The 19,510-nt window shown below is 41.3% G+C and overlaps 1 protein-coding gene across 2 annotated transcripts; it reads right to left on the reverse strand.

Moving 5' to 3' along the window:
• Positions 1-2,546: 2,546 nt before the first annotated feature.
• On the reverse strand, positions 2,547-14,269 carry GID8 (GID complex subunit 8 homolog). 2 transcript variants are annotated; one of them, XM_020804612.3, is made up of 5 exons: positions 14,138-14,269; positions 10,258-10,388; positions 8,797-8,993; positions 7,059-7,256; positions 2,547-5,445 (listed from the first exon to the last, which is right to left on the reverse strand). In XM_020804612.3, the coding sequence occupies exons 2-5, from the start codon at positions 10,373-10,375 to the stop codon at positions 5,272-5,274; spliced, it is 687 nt and encodes a 228-aa protein (XP_020660271.1). In that variant the 5' UTR covers positions 10,376-10,388; positions 14,138-14,269; the 3' UTR covers positions 2,547-5,271. The 2 variants fall into 2 exon arrangements, with proteins under 2 accessions (XP_020660271.1, XP_020660273.1); XM_020804614.3 differs by lacking the exon at positions 14,138-14,269 and adding an exon at positions 13,430-13,575.
• Positions 14,270-19,510: the final 5,241 nt, after the last annotated feature.

Here is a 19,510-nt window from a genome sequence, read left to right on the forward strand (position 1 = left end):
CAGAGACCGGCCTTCCACTGGGTTTCTCACTTTCAACACCAAAATGGCCAGTTTAAAAATTGACAACCCAATGTTTAACTGTTGCATATGAAGGGCCACTGTCACCCATAGTTTGTGACATTTCATCATGGACCTGCTTTGCACCTTTCCCTTGGAGAAACAGGAACTTGATTATGGTCCTATGCTCTTCCACACTGAACTTTTCTGAAGGTGCCGTCATGTTTACTTTGGACCAGAAAATGAAAGTTAAATCATAGGTAGTTGATTTTTTGCACCTTTGAATATAGACAAATCGGCCAATACACTCTGCAATGTATAGCTTCCTAGCTCAATTTATTCTGGGTAAGGCTCAATACTTACCAGCACTCCTCGTAATTAAACCATATGGTACATACTGTATTTCCCCGAAAATAAGAAAGGGTCATATTAATTTTTGCTCCAAAAATCACATTAGGGCTTATTTTCAGGGGATATTTTATTTTACACTCATGTCATCTTCTAGTTGCTGCACCATGATGGAGGGCAGGGTTTCACTTCACTGGGGCTTATTTTTGGAGTAGGGCTTATATTACGAGCATCCTGAAAAATCATACTAGGGCTTATTTTCAGGGAAACAGGGTACTTTTTCCTGAGTTTTTTTTCCTTAAAAGACAGTCTATAGAAATTTTACAAAGTGCAATAGTTCTTCCACATTCACATTTTCGTAATCTGATCCTTTTATGCTAGTGAATGAAATGATTCTAATCTCCATTAGGAAGGGAGGAGACAGCGGAAGATGGGTAGCGTTAGAAGGAAGATACGCTAGGAAATAGGACATACAGTAAAGGTAAAAAGGGAATACATCCTCTTACTCATGCGATCTGATTTAATCTGTCTACACAGTTAAGCAGATTTTTAAAAAAATGAACAGCTGAACAAGGTCCATAAGCATAGCCTCACAAGGCACCCACTGTAAACACATCAATGTCAGCAATGTTGGCTTTTGTAAAAACAAAGAGAATATTGCCGTTTATTTGAATATACATGCACCTCTACTTGGCAACTCTCACCGCATCCTGAAAATGTTAAGCCTACTGCTTAACAGTGCTATATATACGAGCCAAAACGTGCCTCACTGAAATGTCACCTCTTCCACAAATGCATCACATAACCTCAGGGAAACCGTATTCTGTCATCTTCATTGTACTGTTTGACAGAGGGATCATACTGGCCTACCATCTGGGCTGCAAACGTGCCAAACTTTCACAGGATAATGTGCTAATCGGTACAAAACTCAATTTTCGGACAGTCTCTCCATTACAATTCTTTAAAAGAACTCGCTCACCCTTATGCTATTCCAATTATTTTATGGGACCCGGACAATGGCTGCTGAAATCTCAAGTGCTGTGGAAGAGCGGAACAAGTTTCCCTATGCTTTGGTACAAGGATATGTCCATTCTCCCACTACCAAGGGTTATGCAAAATAAATAGAGCCATCTCCTATTTCATTTCTATCCTATCATTCTCTTTTGTGGAACCCAAGGCAGTTTACAAAGTAAGTTTTAAAACAGGTTCAAATAAAAATCATCTCAGTAATCATGACTTCGGCTGTACTGAGAAAAAAAGAGGACACAGTCTTAGGTAGCTATAAGCAAAGGGGTGCCCTTTATCCCCGAGAAGCTGTTCTAGGAGACTGTGCAGAAGGTAGTGGGAGCTGCAAGGCAAACTATGCTGCACTCCATCCTGCAGCGGCTTCCATTGGAGCAGAAGCCCTTTCATGGACTGGAAGGATTCCTCCCATTTGTATAAAGTAGGGGTGGGCAACTTGTGGCTCTCCAAATATTGTTGGACTACCCCATCCCTTGCTTCTAGCTATGTTGGCTGTTGACAAGAATTCCAGTCCAACAATATCTAAAGGGCTATGTTTCCTGCAACCCTGGGCTAAGGACATGTCTTGATGTAACCCACCATTTTTAAAGAATCATGTGCAAAAGAGGAGGCATTCCCTCCTTTTCTCCGGAAATGGAGAAAATGCCCTAAGAATGGTGCTGATATACGGCCCAGTTAATTGTGTTACAATTTAAATATTGCTATTGTAAGATAGTAGTCAGCACTATTTGTGTTATTTATGCGGAGCTTTCTTGTCATGAAAGTTGAGCCAAGCTGCAATTATCTCTCAGGGTTTGTTTGTTTTTTAACACTCACACACAACCCTGACTACAAAATAAACTCTAACATCTAAGTGAATATCCACACATGTAAATACTAGTGTAAATCACAGAGGCAAAAAGTTACTCTTGATTGCGTTCCTAGCTGTTCACCAGCTGTGTGACTCGGCACACTACCAGGAATTTGATCAGGGGCTTGCAAGTTAGCTATTCATTGCTCTGTGTTTCACACCAATGCACTTATCCAGATATCAATGCTCACTTGGATTTCGTCCAAGGAATGCTAAATGTTCCTAAGAGAGAAATTAAGGGCTGGGTGGGGCACTTATGACTCTAACATTATTTTCACAAAGAGGAAATTTTTGGGTAACAAAACAAAACTAAAACAGAGGTAAAACATATTGATCAAAGTGGTATTTAATGCTAAGCGATTAAGAGTGGCAATCTAACAAATTGCAACCTTTCATCCATAGCCACCAAATAAGACATTTCTCATGCATATGACAAATTCACTTATGTAGCAAGGCCTGTGTTTTCTGTGTACAACATTTTCATAAGTTATGTTTCACAGCCTTCCCCATCTGAGAATAATTCAAATTGATTATATTATATTTTGTATATGCAAACTATTTTATATACATGTGAATATAAAGATCCATAAAAGTACCATTGGGACTACACCCTAGAGCTTTCTGTAAAATGCATAGCTTTCTTTCATACCATTTTAAATATTTTCTTTCAAGTTATACCCCCCCAAAATCTTTACAGATTAAAGCTGCTTCAGTGTGTAAAGTTTTAACAAAACCTAAATGGAGCAAATCTAAAAGGTTATATTTAAATCACATATTTGGCTCTTAAATAAATGAACTAAGCAAGCTAAAGAACGTTCCAGTCATCTATGCACTCATGGAATAAGCACATTACTTCAAATACATAGGAAACGTCTTAAACAGGGCCGCAGTGCAGTATTTCTGGTGCAGAAAAATCCCATTTGTTACACAAGTGACCAACTTCACAATGAAAGCTGAAGCTTCCAGCTTTCCCAAGACGTTCAGATTGCATTCAATGGTCAAGAACGGAAAGAAAAGCTGGTCATATTTGAAGGAGGGCTTTGACCCATTTCAGCTTCACAGCTTCACTTTGTCCTTAGAACAAAAAAAATACATCACACAAATTGCAAGTGTCATACTGAGAGACAAGGGCACAAATATTTTCAGTAAGTTAAATGCAGCTACAACAGTCAGCTAAGTTGTTCAGCGATATCTGTAAGGACCATAAAACCAAAATAGTGGTAATCAACCCCATGTTATTGCTTTTGTAGCAACTTAAATTGTTAGAGCTTCATCTGAAGACAGACTGTAGAGGCGTGTGTATCCAGCAATTCAACTAGCCTTTGAACTAGTCTATTTGAAATGGTTTATACAACTGCCTCATTCAAAACCAAACTACACAGATGCACAACAGGTATTCACAGTAGTCACTGATAACTAGGGACCTCATCATCCCCCCATGTAATTCCCCATCTATTTCTAAAAGCCTGGCATGAAAATATTCCTGGTGGACCATGCCCAAGTTAATTATGTCAACAGTTAGTCACATCGACAAGGGCTACCCTTGTCAAAAGCATAATTATTTTATTTTATACCTTTGCCATCTGCTCACCAGCCTTAAGTTCTGAACAAAGCATCCAAATGGCGAAGGTATAGACAGAGCCAACCAGCAGAAAGATGATCCCACATCAAATTTGCAAGGGATAGGTGGATTTGCATCCGTAGTTGCCATTTACAACATTATAATGCTTATAGCATCATAAACTGCTGCAGTCATTGGGGGCTTCTGCAGATTTGGAGGCATCTTACCCAAATGGGTGCTTAGAATCAGTCTTGGAGTGGGCATAGGGTAGTGTTTAATACTATCAACAGAACATGTGAACATTGCTTTTGAGAGAGTTATACGTGCTATGCAGTGACACACATTTTCAAAAGGGAATTACAATGTGGCAACTGAACACAAAGGGCCTCATGCAATTACAAGGCCTTTAACTGGTATAGAAATAAACCCCAACACCTTGTGGTAATTACAACACTTCAATGATAAGTATAAGAATTCAGGAGAGGAGGAGATTTATAAAATCAGAGTTCTGTTTATCCAAGGCAAAAAAACCTGTCCAAGTGACTCCATCAAAAATTATAGCCCCCAAATATTCATGCTATTCCATTGATTTGCACAAAAACAGGTACGTACTTTCTGGGTTCCGCCATACAACAGCACTGCTCATTTCTTTTATACCACCCACACACAAACTGTTGGCTTTAAGGCTCTAGCTGTCACTTCACCTAGTACCATTACTGCAGCTGGTGTTCAAAAATGTAAACAAAACAAAACCAAAAAAAGGAAAAGGGAAAAAATCTGATGAAAGGAAATCTAACTACAAAGTTATTCAAAGTCTTGCTTCAGAGACTATTTTGGTCATTCTTGATAATTACAAAAGAAAATGCCTTTATTTTCAGCAGGATTTCTCACAGAACTAGGCCCATCATGAATATAACATTCAGCTATATATAAATAAGTCACCAAGGTGTGAAAAGCAAGGGAAATTACCTTCAGTTACAGCGTACAAGCCTTCTATGCTATAGTCTATGCAGAAAAACAACATTGCCATGAGATTTACAAAAAGATCACTCCAACCCATTGCTAGTTTATAAATAGGGAATGCATGTTTGGCTATAAATTAACACAGAAAAATTGTCAATCTTCAAGTGACAGACAAGTTAAGTTTAACTGGAGAGTTGCCAAGAGCTTCAAAACATTAATTCACTGACCACCAAAATGGGTTTCAGTAGCCAGACCATTACAAACCTTCAGCACAGTATTTAAAAAAAAGTTTGTATTTTTTGCTAAAATGTATTGACAGTGCATAGCCTAGGTCAGATGGTCAATGTGATATAATGCCAGTTTGCTGCATTTAAAAAGGGACAATCTCCCTTTCAGTATGTTTGTCAAGGAAAAAAAAAACACAACTAAATAGCAAAGTCCTGAACTGTAGTAAAAATATTTCAGTCACAGACTGATTAAAAATGTATATATCTGTGCAGTTTTGAGGTTTAGTGTCCATCTGCACATTCTACTTGGGTTCCTCAATTGTCCCCTTGCTGAGGTCTGTCATTTTGGGATATTTTACTTTCTTCTGGTCCAGCTCATTCTGAGCCCACAGTAGTAATTTCAGTAACTTAGCCAGCTTCGGTGTTGATTCCCGATTTTCATAGTCCAGAACAGCTTGATTAACTTCACTCCACACCTAGAGAGACAGAGAAACTTGGTTAGCTTCAGAGAAGTCTATCTCCATAATGAGTCAGGATGTTCCAAAGATTTATCTCAGACAATGGCTCAAACTACCGAACCTTTCCTTGTCTATAAAACAGACTGCAGAGTACTGTTGCATGGCTTACAGAATTCATGAAGTAAATGAGAAGTAGTAGTCTTAACAGCAAGGTCCTACAGAGGTTGTAACAATGGCCACGGCCCTTTTAGTTACTTATGCTGGCATAAGAACTGTGACGTGAATCACAGTGGCAAACTGCTATTAGTTAACAAATCAACACTTGTACTCCTCATCATGCAGCAGTCTCCTGACTTGATGTACAATAAGGAATACAAACAGTGACGTGATAACTAGCAGAAATTCACTGCTGCAGTTTATGCCACTGCGCTTAAGTCAGCTTACACAACACGTATCATATAAATGCTAATTTCAGGAGGACATTTACCTGGACATTTGGAAGGCCTACATGGATTGATATGTGTAATGTGCAACGCATGTAGCAAGTCTGTATTGTAAATTAATAATGGTAATTTATAGTGAGTACTACCATTATTAGGGCCTGGCCGTCTATGGTCCATGGGGTCACGAAGAGTCGGACACAACAACAACAACAACTATTATTATATTTATCATTTTTGCTCTGTTTTTGCATACATAACCAACAGGATTCTAGTGAGTTATTTCCAAGTTCTTAAACATTCCCTAAAGGCTTTAAAACCTAATCCACTAGGACCTTCCAAACACCATTCCAACAGGTGTTTTGTGACCGCAGACAAGCAAGCTGTTGGTTATTTTAAGTTGATATCTGACTGTTAAAATAATACTTTGGGCACATCATTATAAGAGAAGACTCATTGGAAAACACAATAAAGTAAGATTCCTGTATCCACAGGATATCTGCAGTTTCAATTATCTGCAGATTGCTGCAGCCCTATCTACAACATAAAAGCGGGCCTCCTTGTGGCCACTGTCCAACTTCCACGGTAGATTGTGGAACTTATTTCCTGCAGATACAGGGGGTCCTACTATAAGGAAAAGAGGAAGAGTGACCACCAGTTGGACTGACTCAATAAAGGAATGCATGGCCTACAATTTGTTATAAGTGCACAGAGCTCCTTCATGACAAGAACTTTAGGAAGTCACTAATTCATAGAGTACCATACGTCAAAAGTGATTTGATAGACTTCGAACAATAACATTTTGGCGTCCAGTTACATCCATTGGTCTGTGAACTATTTAAAGAGCAATATCCTAAAACATTAAATGACTGCATCAAAATTAAATTCAATTAAAAAACAATTACTTCCTGAGCTGAAGAATATGAGAGTCAACTTTAAAATTGCACACAATAAGGACTAACAATCTTCTTATACACACTAAAAGGCAAATATAAATATTTAGAAAGGAAGAAGACAATTCTTAGCCAATCCTAATATATTATGAAATATGATAAGAAGGCACAGTTTTACATTTTTAAAACAACTCCTTTCTACACTTAATAAACTAAGTCAAATCTTGTGGCGCATTAAGAGACGAGTGAATATCAGCTTCTATCGAAAAGACAAAAATAAAAACAAAAGGACAATTACCTTCTGTCTTTGCATCATGTTGAGTAAGTCGCCAAAAGGTGATTCCTCTGGGTTATCAAAAGCAAGGAGTGCAAGAGTGCGCTCCATTTCTGTCAGGCATTCCCGACTCTCTTCTCCTTGTTCTGCTAGCTGCGTCTGGGCAAATTCCAGGGCAGCCTCTGTCTCACGCTGTCGAATCAACTCAATTAAATGTTGTTGCTACAAACACAAAAAACAAAACATGTAAAATAAAGAGGCATAAAACAAAATTTAAAGGAGTACATTTGGTTTCTTTCATACATAGGTAAAGGTTCCCCTTGACATTTAGTCCAGTCGTGTCCGACTCTAGGGCGTGGTGCTCATCCCCGTCTCCAAGCTGTAGAGCCAGCGTTTGTCTGCAGACCGTTTTTGCGGTCACGTGGCCAGCACAACTAGACACGGAATGCCGTGACCTTCCCACCATGGTGGTACCTATTTATCTACTCACATCTTTACATGCTTTAGAATGGCTAGGTTGGCAGGAGCTGGGACGAGCGACGGGGGCTCACTCCATTGCGTGGATTCGATCTTACGACTGCTTGGTCTTCTGACCATGCAGCAGAGGCTTCTGCAGTTTAACCTGCAGCGCCACCATGTCCCTTCTTTCATACATAACAGACAACTATTGTTTTAAAACTAATTTACAGATTAAACTACGCAAGTCACAATAGTAAACTGCTCCTAATTAAGAAGAGGCTGGTTATAGGTCCGTCGCACCACTTGCCATGCTGCCGGGAGAATTTTGGGACATGTAACCTAAAAACACAAATCTACATATTATTAAAAGGTTCCTGTCAATCATTCACTGAAGACCGCCTGAAGATTTCATGAAATATCTGGGAAGAATATGGCTTGCCTTTTCAAATATAAGAAAGCCAAGGCACTGTGGGAAGCTCTTCTCTGAGCAATGCTGCATCCCTTCTATGGCCGACTGACTCTCAGGTAACCAAGCTCCCTCCACAACTTGATCAAAATTCCTCACATCTCTTATCTTTCATGTCCTCGTTATTTCTGAATGGGGCATTGAAGCAGCAATATCAGCACATTCTAATGCTGAAGAGGTTGCAGGTTACGCTCATTAGTGTGGGGGGGGGGAAGCAAACTTTTAAAAAATAATGAATGGATGAAACACAATCCAGAGTGTTGCATAAAGTAAACCCTTTCTGGTGCTGTCAAGTGCTGGGTTGAATGGTAAAGTAGTAGGTTTTAGTAATCTGTTTTCCACCACTAATTCAGCAATAGTGAAAAACCATCAGTGGCAAGTTTATCGAAATGAGATAAATTATGGCTTTCTTTCGATTTGTATCAATACTTCAAATCCCCTTGATTTAACTAAATCCATCCTGCTCATCCACTGGAATCCTTTGCTTATTTCCCTATCTTAACCATGGCGTAACAATAGAACTGTGTTGCCCTAATTATGGTGAAAGCTAACTAATGGCTGCAAAACCTTTTAAATACCTGATTTCAATTTCTGATGGAGATAGGCTAGCACCAGCTACCTTGAACATCAGAGTAACAAAGCAGGAAAGGGGGCAAGCGGGATTCTATCTGGCACCTAAACTACCAACACTGTCAATTCAGTCAGAATTAGGCCAAAAACTGTTATACTTAAACACTCTCAGAAACCTACTAAAGCCTGCTTTAATATAACCGCTTTCTCTTGCAACTTCAAATTAGTTTCAAACACAACCCATGTTAGCTTAAATTAGAATCTTACCTGCAAGTGGAAGTAAAGGTATCTGTTTGTATCCAACAGTTCTGGGTGAAGGCTATTGATGAGTGCGATGGCTTCCTGAATCTGGCCTTTGAGGATCATCTCTCGAATTTTTATTCTTTCATCCAGGGTCTCTAAATCAACACTGGGCTCGATTCCAGATTCCATCCGAAATTTCTCTGCTGCCTCTTTAAAACCTTCTGAAATTTGAGAAAAATAACTGTTTACTGAAAAAGAAACTGGAATTCTAGGATAGTGACCCAACTCCAGGAGGCAGTGGAAGACAGGAGGGCCTGCCATGCTCTGGTCCATGGGGTCATGAAGAATCGGACACAACTAACAACAAAACAACAACTCATTTGCACACGCACACACCTTTCTAAAAAAAAAAAACCCCTCCTAAATTTAAGATAAAAATTTCCAGTTTGATTTCAGGCAGCAGAAATTTAAGGAAACCATTTTTATTTTGCCTTAATAAAACCTGTGCCAGACCTACTTCACTCAGAGGTCAGTCACCAAAGATTTAAAAGAATCAGTGGCTAAATTTGCTCACTTTCCCTTTCATCTTTTTTTGATTGAGTGATACTCTGTCCCAGACATGGCAGTGTTCAGAGAGAAGAAAAGGAACAGGAAGTCCCTTCATACAATGTTCTGTGAAAGTCAGTGTAAAATAATTAGGCTGAAACCCAGATATTTTATATTAATCTATATCTCTATTGTATAAATCCCACTCATTAAGAGTTACTTCCTAAACTGGGTTTCCTGTTGCTCTGAAACGCATCTACTGGCAATTTTACTACATCAGTATTCCATTCATGCCTTTGCAGCTAACAACACTCAATAACAACCAACTAGCAATAATGTTTTCATGTGATTCAGGGCGCCAATAAGTGCTAATATATATCAGGCAATGTAACCATTTAGAAGTTGGATTACTGAAGCTGATCACTGAAGGCTTCAGTAATCCAACAAGGATTACTCAAACAAGGAAAATAGTATAACACTGAGAAGCAGCACATGATGTAAAAGGCACCTTTTAGGCCAGATTTTAAATTATCATTATTCTAACCAGTCTTGCATCTCTGGCTAAAGCTATCGAGACACATCTTAAAAAACGGAAATTGCATAAGAGTGAGACAACCAGTAAGAATGACAAAACCTTTGCTACACATATGGTACAACAAGGTTTTCCCTACAGCCTCTCCAATCAATATGTACATATATATGGTGGGTGAGGTAGATGTCACCATGAAAAGATACAGAACTATGGGAACCATAGTTGCCCAGTGTGTATTAGAAACCTAACTGTTCAAACAGACCAAAACAATTACTCCTTGTAAATATTTATATCATGTTCCTAATTAAGGCTACACTACAAAATTCCAGCATTATGCTGATAAATGTTTTCTAATTAATAGGCAACTATTGCAATTAGAATTTTTAAACCACTTCATTGCTGATTACCTGTAACAAGATAGTTCATGATCAGGCGATTCATGTCGGCTCTCTGGATGTGCAAATTATTGAGCTTTTCCATCCACTCGTCTTTCGTGATTTCATCGGGTTTTTCCGCATAACTCATTCTTTATCCCTCACTAGTGAACAAGGAAAGAAAAATTAATAGTCATCTAAGTAAGCAGACTAAAGAATGAACAAATAGCTTCCTACTGCCCTGACGCCTTTTATTTCTCATACAGTGAAACACAGTGAACAGAACTTTTCCCATTTGTAATTAAAAACCAAACCAAGTCCCTAATCAGAGTTCCCAAGTTACTAGTAAGGAAAGATCAATACACCTTAAATCTTCCAACATACAGTACAGGCTTACTGTTGCCATGTACATACTATGAATATAAATACTATGCAATATTTTAAATTGCACATTTACAAAAAAAAACCCTAATTATTTTAATTATAAAAATAAATAATCTATAACAGGAAGCTGAACCCAAATTTATTTCAACATTCTAAAGAAAAGAAACAAACTTCTTGCTGAAACTTTTGTGAAGCTGAGATGCGAACCATAGGCATTATGTGTCACCCAAATCAGCACCTGCACACTTATTTTATAGGCCCATGTCTTCACAGAACTGTGCCATTACCTTGCATCCCAACAAGCAAGAACTAGTGTCTCTACTTTGACAATTCCACCTTGGGTGACCCTGCTGTGAGTCTAGCTTCCTGACCTACTCAAAGCCTTTCACTACATTAAGGTGTGTCTCCAAGACAGAGCATGTATTCATCTATGTTTTCTGAGGATGTGAATAGCTTCACATTTATTATCTCAGTAGACAGCACATAATTATTGTGCTGGTTTGTGAGTTTAAACATATGGCTGTGGAGTCACAAGTTTGATTCCTCACTATACCTTGTATGAGAAGAGCTAGCCTGGGTGGTTCTTGGACAAACTAGTCCCAGAGGGCCCAAAGAGAATGGCAAAACACGTCTGAGCACTCTGTACCTATGAAAATATCAAAAAGTGTCACCAAAAGTCAGATTTGATTTGATAGCATATGAGTCCCCTGGACTGCAAGGAGAACGAACCTATCTATTCTGAAGGAAATCAACCCTGAGTGCTCACTTGGAAGGACACATTTGAAGCTGAGGCTTCAATACTTTGGCCATCTCATAAGAGAAGACTCCCTGGAAAAGACCCTGGTGTTGGGAAAGTGTGAAGGCAAGGAGAAGGAGACAACAGAGGATGAGATAGATGGACAGTGTCATCAAAGCTACCAACATGAATTTGACCAAACTCCAGGAGGCAGTGGAAGACAGGAAGGTCTGGCATGCTCTGGTCCATGGGGTCACGAAGACTCAGACATGACTTAATGATGACAACAATTATTAATGTTAATTCTTCCACTGCAAAGATTACAACCTTCCAAGATAGATGAGTATGATCAGCCCCAAAGTGCAGACAGAAGACTGAGTAGCGCTGGTTTTTCTGTGGAAGAGGTGAGATTTGACTTCTTGGATCATAAATATACTCTAAAGACCTATTGTCATACATTAGTAATTAAGTAAATTGCCATGACCTAGAAGAGAACGTGCCCCAGATGCTTATGCATCTTGCATCTTCCTGCTGTCTCACCTCAGGGAGATTACTCTGCCATGATTCTGAACAATTTTTCAAATCATGCAAAGTCTTTAAAAATGGCTTGAGTGAGAACAGGTCTTTTACTTCAGAAGACAAAATGACTGAAATAAGTGAACACAAAGTTCCAATACTGCATTACTCAAACTTCAGTTGACCCAAAGAAATCATCTCATAGAAAGTCAAGAGGAAAGACTTCCTCATGCAATTGAAAATAAGTGTATGGAATTCAACACTGCAACATGTGGGAGTGATAACCTGTATTTCAAATGACTTTTAAAAAGACTGGCCAAGTTAATTGGTGCTAAGCCCAACAATGACTGCTAAACAAATTAGTTAAAAAGGCTACCTTTCTGTCTTGCTTAAGACCTTCCAATGAATATTCAAAACAGATACTTCTGGAAAAAACACTGAACTAAAGAAGAGCTGAGATCTAAGCTGTTTATTCTAATAACAAAATTGATACAAGAAAAAAAGTACTTATCTGTCATCAAAGGAACATGAATCAAAAGTAACTGAACTAATGGAATTAATGGAATACAAGTCTTAACTGGCAAATTCTCAAAACTATTGAAGTCACATAGCATAATGCATCTCAAACTTATGGACAATTTCAGTGGGACTTAATTAAAAGTATACACATGTAGTGATAAAGAGGGCCCAAGTGTACCAATAAGCCTCAGTTTCCTCTTTGTAAAATGGAACAGTAATTATGCCCTCTGTAGCTTTGTTATAAGAGCAAGCTGCAACTGCAAGTCTGCAATTGCTATTGCTCCTATGTACTGTATTAACTCCACCTTCTTCTGAAGGTATGGAAGTGATAGCTGAAAACTGGTGGTTAAACTCAAAATACTGCCTTGCATTCAACTAATAGCTGCTGTATAAGACTTCAAGGCTACTGGTTCTTACAATCTTACAAACTAACCGTTGCAGATAATCTGGCAATATTTGTTAGAATCTCCCTCTTTAAAGTAGACCCCCCCCCCATCTGTTATATTCCAAACTGTAAAATCACTACAGTCTTTTCTAGGGGCTCTAAGGATAACACTGCCTCTATGTTGCCTCTATACACAAAGGATTGTGGACCCTATTGAGAAAGTTCTCCAAAGCAGGAGTTCACAATTATGTGCTAATCAGGAATCCTTATGATACAGATGAAATAATCTGTGGCTACAAGCAATTCAAAGGAATTATTTAGAGGCTGATGGAACACCAGCCTTTTCTTTCCTCTATTTGAAAACCAGGTTCCTCTCAATATAAGATGCATAGAAACTTCATTTAAAGCTTAAGCTTGTTTGTGGCACTCGATACAGGTGGTGAATCTACTCTTTCTAGAGCCTGTGCAGTTATATCATCGGACTCGGTTTTTTTAAGAAAGAAAAAAAGACCAGTGCCCTGAACTGATTTTAACTCCATTTAAAAACCGTTTAAAAGATCCTTGTCTAACACAAACTCTTAAAAAGTAAAACGCAACGTCCTTAATGTATATTACATGTATCGTACATCAGAGAAAAATTAATTCAGAGTGAAAATCTTCCTCACCCTGGCTCTCCATTCACATTCAGCAAACTTAAAATATTCCAAAGCCACAAAAATGTCGATTTCTTTAAACTAAACTGGAGTTGGAGGAGAAAAAATGAGGCGATCGTGGTAACAACAAGTGCCATGAGCGGCTGATTTCCTTTCCCGACGTTCAAATATTTCAGTGATTTGGGAAACCCCTCTTCGCCTATAAAGGTCTGGGCTCCTCGTTTCTAGGCTTCGCCCTCGGGTCCGCCCCCTAAACCCGAGATCCTGGGCGTGAAAGAAAAGCATTTCTAGGAATACTCGCAAGGTGAAACCTTCCCGCCAGGAAGGAAGGAAGGAATGGCGGGCGGGCGCAGGAGCCCCGGCTGATCCAGACGTGACTCGCAGGGAGGCGGGAAGAAGCCGGGCCCGCGCAAAGGGAGCCAAGCCCCCCTCACCCGTGAGGGAAAGGCCTCCCGCCCGGCCCTCCGAGAGGCGGCCTGTCACTTCGCTCGCTCATCCGGCGGCGGCGGCCCAAGCGGGGGCGGCGCCCACCAGCAGGCCTCACACCACAGCCGCCGCCGCCGAAAACCTCCCAACATGGCTCCCTCCAAGCCCCCCTCGCTGCTGCTGCTGCCGCCTCCGCCACCGCCTCTGGCTTCCCTCCCCTGAGAAGGAGGAGCCGCCGCCTCCGCGGCCGCCTTTTCCACCCCCACAGGAAGACCCCGCCGCCATTTTACCTACCGACCGAGCCGCCGTCGACCTCACCGACACCAGGCCCCTTTCAGCCGCTCCGCCCTCTTTCTTCGGTCGACACCGCGCGCACGCGCGCGTACGCCACCCCGTACTTGCCAGGCCGCGCTTCTCGCGAGAACTTTCCGCCGCCAATCACATATCAGGCTGGCGATCATAGAGACGGGAGAGGCGTCTGGCTCAGTAAACCATAGAGATTAAAGGAGGTGGTTTTAGAAAGGTTGCCCTAAAAGCCGGTAAAGTTCTCGTAGACGAGAGCCTCCAGGCTCTAAATCCTAGAGCGGCCAATCTTAGACAAAAGTGTTGGGAGGAGGTCTGGCCGTGTTAAATGGGGATGGGGAGCAATTGTGGTGTGCGAGGGTCTCATTCGCTTTGGCCCACAACTCCCATTGTGTGTGTGTGTTTAGTCGTTTAGTCGTGTCCGACTCTTCGTGACCCCATGGACCAGAGCACGCCAGGCCCTCCTGTCTTCTACTGCCTCCCGGAGTTGTGTCAGGTTCATGTTGGTTGCTTCGCAGACACTGTCCAGCCATCTCATCCTCGGTCGTCCCCTTCTCCTCTTGCCATCACACCTTCCTAACATCAAGGTTTTTTCCAAGGACTCTTTTCTTCTCATGAGATGGCCAAAGTACTGGAGCCTCAGCTTCAGGATCTGTCCTTCCAGTGAGCATTCAGGGTTGATTTCCTTTAGAACTGATAGGTTTGTTCTCCTTGCAGTCCAGGGGACTCTCAAGAGCCTCCTCCAGCACCACAATTCAAAGGCATCAATTCTTCGGCGGTCAGCTTTCTTTATGGTCCAGCTCTCACTTCCATACATCACGACAGGAAAAACCATAGCTTTGACTATTCGGACTTTTGTCGGCAAGGTGATGTCTCTGCTTTTCAAGATGCTGTCAAGATTTGTCATCGCTTTCCTCCCAAGAAGAAGGCGTCTTTTAATTTCAGGGCTGCTGTCTCCATCTGCAGTGATCATGGAGCCCAGGAAGATAAAATTTGACACTGCCTCCATATCTTCCCCTTCTATTTCCCAGGAGGTGATGGGACCAGTGGCCATGATCTTAGTTTTTTTGATGTTGAGTTTCAGACCGTTTTTTGCACTCTCCTCTTTCACTCTCATTACAAGGTTCTTTAATTCCTCCTCACTTTCTGCCATCAGAGTGGTATCATCTGCATATCGGAGGTTGTTGATATTTCTTCCGGCAATCTTAATTCCGGCTTGGGTTTCTTCCAGTCCAGCCTTCCGGATGATGTATTCTGCATATAAGTTAAATACGCTGGGGGACAATATACAGCCTTGCCGTACTCCTTTCCCAATTTTGAACCACTCAGTTGTTCCATGACCAGTTCTAACTGTTGCTTCCTGTCCCACATATAGGTTTCTCAGGAGACAGATAAAGTGATCAGGCACTCCCATTTCTTTAAGAACTTGCCATAGTTTGCTGTGGTCCACACAGTCAAAGGCTTTTGCATAGTCAATGAAGCAGAAGTAGATATTTTTCTGGAACTCTCTGGCTTTCTCCATAATCCAGCGCAAGTTAGCAATTTGGTCTCGAGTTCCTCTGCCTCTTCGGAATCCAGCTTGTACTTCTGGGAGTTCTCGGTCCACATACTGCTGAAGCCTACCTTGCAGGATTTTGAGCATAACCTTGCTAGCGTGCGAAATGAGTGCAATTGTACGGTAGTTGGAGCATTCTTTGGCACTGCCTTTCTTTGGGATTGGGATGTAGACTGATCTTTTCCAATCCTCTGGCCACTGTTGAGTTTTCCAAACTTGCTGGCATATTGAATGCAGCACCTTAACAGCATCATCTTTCAAGATTTTAAATAGTTCAACTGGAATGCCATCACCTCCACTGGCCTTGTTGTTAGCCATGCTTTCTAAGGCCCACTTGACTTCGCTCTCCAGGATGTCTGGCTCAAGGTCAGCAACTACATTGTCTGGGTTGTCCGGGATATCCAAATCTTTCTGATATAATTCCTCTGTGTATTCTTGCCACCTCTTCTTGACATCTTCTGCTTCTGTTAGGTCCCTCCCATTTTTGTCTTTTATCATGTTCATCTTTGCGCAAAATGTTCCTCTAATATCTCCAATTTTCCTGAACAGATCTCTGGTCTTTCCTTTTCTGTTATCTTCCTCTATTTCTTTGCATTGTTCATTTAAGAAGGCCCTCTTGTCTCTCCTTGCTATTCTCTGGAAGTCTGCATTCAATTTTCTGTAACTTTCCCTATCTTCCTTGCATTTTGCTTCCCTTCTCCTCTCTGCTATTTCTAAGGCCTCGTTGGACAGCCACTTTGCTTTCTTGCATTTCCTTTTCTTTGGGATGGTTTTTGTTGCTGCCTCCTGGACAATGTTACGAGCCTCTATCCAAAGTTCTTCAGGCACTCTGTCCACCAAATCTAGTTCCTTAAATCTGTTCTTTACTTCCACTGTGTATTCATAAGGGATTTGGTTTAGATTATACCTGAGTGGCCCAGTGGTTTTTCCTACTCTCTTCAGTCTAAGCTTGAACTTTGCTATGAGAAGCTGATGATCAGAACCACAGTCAGCTCCAGGTCTTGTTTTTGCTGACTGTATAGAGCTTCTCCATCTTTGGCTGCAGAGAATATAATCAATCTGATTTCGATATTGCCCATCTGGTGATTTCCATGTATAAAGTCACCTCTTGTGTTGTTGGAAAAGAGTGTTTGTGATGACCAGCTTATTCTCTTGACAAAACTCTATTAGCCTTTGTCCTGCTTCGTTCTGAACTCCAAGGCCAAACTTCCCTGTTGTTCCTTTTATCTCTTGGCTCCCTACTTTAGCATTCCAGTCCCCTAGAATGAGAAGAACATCTTTCTTTGGTGTCAGTTCTAGAAGGTGTTGTAAATCTTCATAGAATTGTTCAATTTCAGTCTCCTCAGCAATGCTGGTTGGTGCATAAACTTGGATTATTGTGATGTTGAATGGTCTGCCTTGGATTCGTATTGACATCATTCTATCATTTTTGAGATTATATCCCATTACAGCTTTTCCCACTCTTTTGTTGACTATGAGGGCTACTCCATTCCTTCTACGGGATTCTTGCCCACAGTAGTAGATATGATAATCATCTGAGCCGAATTCGCCCATTCCTGTCCATTTTAGTTCACTGATGCCCAGGATGTCGATGTTTATTCTTGCCATCTCCTGTTTGACCACCTCCAGCTTCCCAACGTTCATAGATCTTACATTCCAGGTTCCTATGCAGTATTTTTCTTTACAGCATTGGACTTTCCTTTCACTTCCAGGCACGTCCACAGCTGAGCGTCCTTTCGGCTTTGGCCCAACCACTTCATTAGCTCTGGAGCTACTTGTACTTGTCCTCCGCTCTTCCTCAGTAGCATGCTGGACGCCTTCCGACCTGAGGGGCCCATCTTCCAGCGTCATATCTTTTAGCCTTTTGTTTCTGATCATGGGGCGTTCTTGGCAAAGATACTGGAGTGGCTTGCCATTTCCTACTCCAGGTGGATTGCGTTTAGTCAGAACTCTCCACTATGTCCTGTCCGTCTTGGGTGTCCCTGCACGGCATAGCCCATAGCTTCTCTGAGTTACTCAAGCCCCTTCGCCACGACAAGGCAGCAATCCATGAAGGAGACAACTCCCATTAGCCATCGCTAGTATAAACAGTGGCAAGGGATTATGGGACTTGTAATTCCCCCCCAAAAAATTTTTTGGAGCTCCATGGACAGGTTAAATCATTGAGTCTTCCCTGTATTTTATTTGTTTTGTTTGTTTGTTTGTTTGTTTGTTTGTTTATTTGTTTGTTTGTTTGTTTATTTATTTATTTATTTATTTATTTGTTTGTTTGTTTGTTTAAGATTTCTACCCCGCCCCCTAGACAGCGTCACTTTGAGCAAAGTACTGTACAGGGTAAGCCTTGAGTAAAGGCTGGTGCTGTTAGATTTATTTAAGCATCCCACTGATTATTTCCGCCTCAGAGATTCCATACTGTATTAAAAACTTAGAAGATTAGAGCCCTAAGTGCTCTTTTACATTCATGTGAACACCACACTGACTGAATCTAGTAGGTAATATAAACAGACTAACTAGAGGGACAGGTTTGGTGACCATTTATTTCAGGTTTTTAATCTCTGTGCTGTACAGTTCACACATACAATGGAAATATACTCCATTCTTTTCGTTGGATATTGTGCAGATTTGTTTCAATATATGAGGGGGCTAATTGAAACATAACATCTATATGTTCATCCTCAGTCTATTGTCCCTCATTCACCCCAGCACGGCATCCAGGCAGGGCTTAAGGGACAGGACAGCATCCACTGCAGAAGGGTGGGACGACAGAAAGAGCTGAAAATCATTATTGTACTGGTGACATGATGCTCCAAAATTCCTGATGGCCTCCCCCAGCGGTCTCATGTAGATGTTAAATAGCAACAGAGAGATCATCAACCCCTAGAGGATTCCACAATTGAGAGTTCAAGGGGTTCGACACCATCTCCCCAAGTTTCACTCTCTGAGTCCAGTCCTCGAGGACAGACCGGAGCCAGGACAAAGCCAAGCCACCAAGCCCTGACCCAGAGACCCTCCCCAGGAGGAGCCCGTGGTCAACAGTATCAAAGGCTGCTGAGAGAGCGAGGAGGTCCAACAGGGACATTTAGGACACAGACAGAGTTCTGACTCCTGTTCCTCTGAAGATGCCAGCCACAGAGACTGATGAAACGTTAGGAAGGAAAAACCTCCAGAACTTGGCCAAACAGCCTGAAAGACCTACAACAACCATTAGATCCTGGCAGTGAAAGCCTTCACAAATACAGGAACATTTTGCTTCTGTCAGCCTCTCTCAGAAAGCCCTCTTGCAAAGTGACCAGTGCTATCCCTATGCCGTGATGGAGCCTGAACCCAGGCTGGATGGGGCCGAGGGCATCAGTTTCCTGAGAGTGCCGGTAGCTGATCAGCCACTGCCCTTTCCACTAGCTTCCTTAAAAATGGAACATTGGCAACAAGTTTGTAGTTATAGTTATCCACCACCAATTTAGTGGGGTTTTTTTTTTGCGATGGGCCTAATGAAATGCAATATTTTTGTACCCTCTAGAACAGCAGTTTTAATACTTTATCCAAACGTAGCAACATTTCCAACCTTGGGTAACCCAGGTGTTCTTGGACTGCAACTCCCAGAAACCCTGGCAAGCACAGCTGGTGGTGAAGGCTTCTGGGAATTGAACTATAAATCACCTGAATTATTCAAGGTTGGAAATCACTGCTCTAGAGAATGTGGCAGAAGTCTTGCCATGTTTAAAGCACTAAAAGGACCTTATTTCCCACTTACAGTGGACCCTCTACTTACGGAATTAATCCGTATTGGAACGGTGGCTGCAGGTCGAAAA

This window comes from Pogona vitticeps, chromosome 4 (assembly GCF_051106095.1).
Source record: "Pogona vitticeps strain Pit_001003342236 chromosome 4, PviZW2.1, whole genome shotgun sequence".
Lineage (NCBI taxonomy): Eukaryota > Metazoa > Chordata > Lepidosauria > Squamata > Agamidae > Pogona > Pogona vitticeps.

What these genes read in the sequence shown, in the direction of transcription:
- GID8 (XM_020804612.3), bottom strand. Translation starts at nt 10,375, where the DNA reads ATGAGTTATGCGGAAAAACCCGATGAAATCACGAAAGACGAGTGGATG. An exon ending in CATGAACTATCTTGTTACAG is followed by an intron (nt 8,994 to 10,257) that starts GTAATCAGCAAT and finishes CTCAAATTTCAG; the next exon opens with AAGGTTTTAAAGAGGCAGCA. An exon ending in ACCTTTACTTCCACTTGCAG is followed by an intron (nt 7,257 to 8,796) that starts GTAAGATTCTAA and finishes TTGTGTTTGTAG; the next exon opens with CAACAACATTTAATTGAGTT.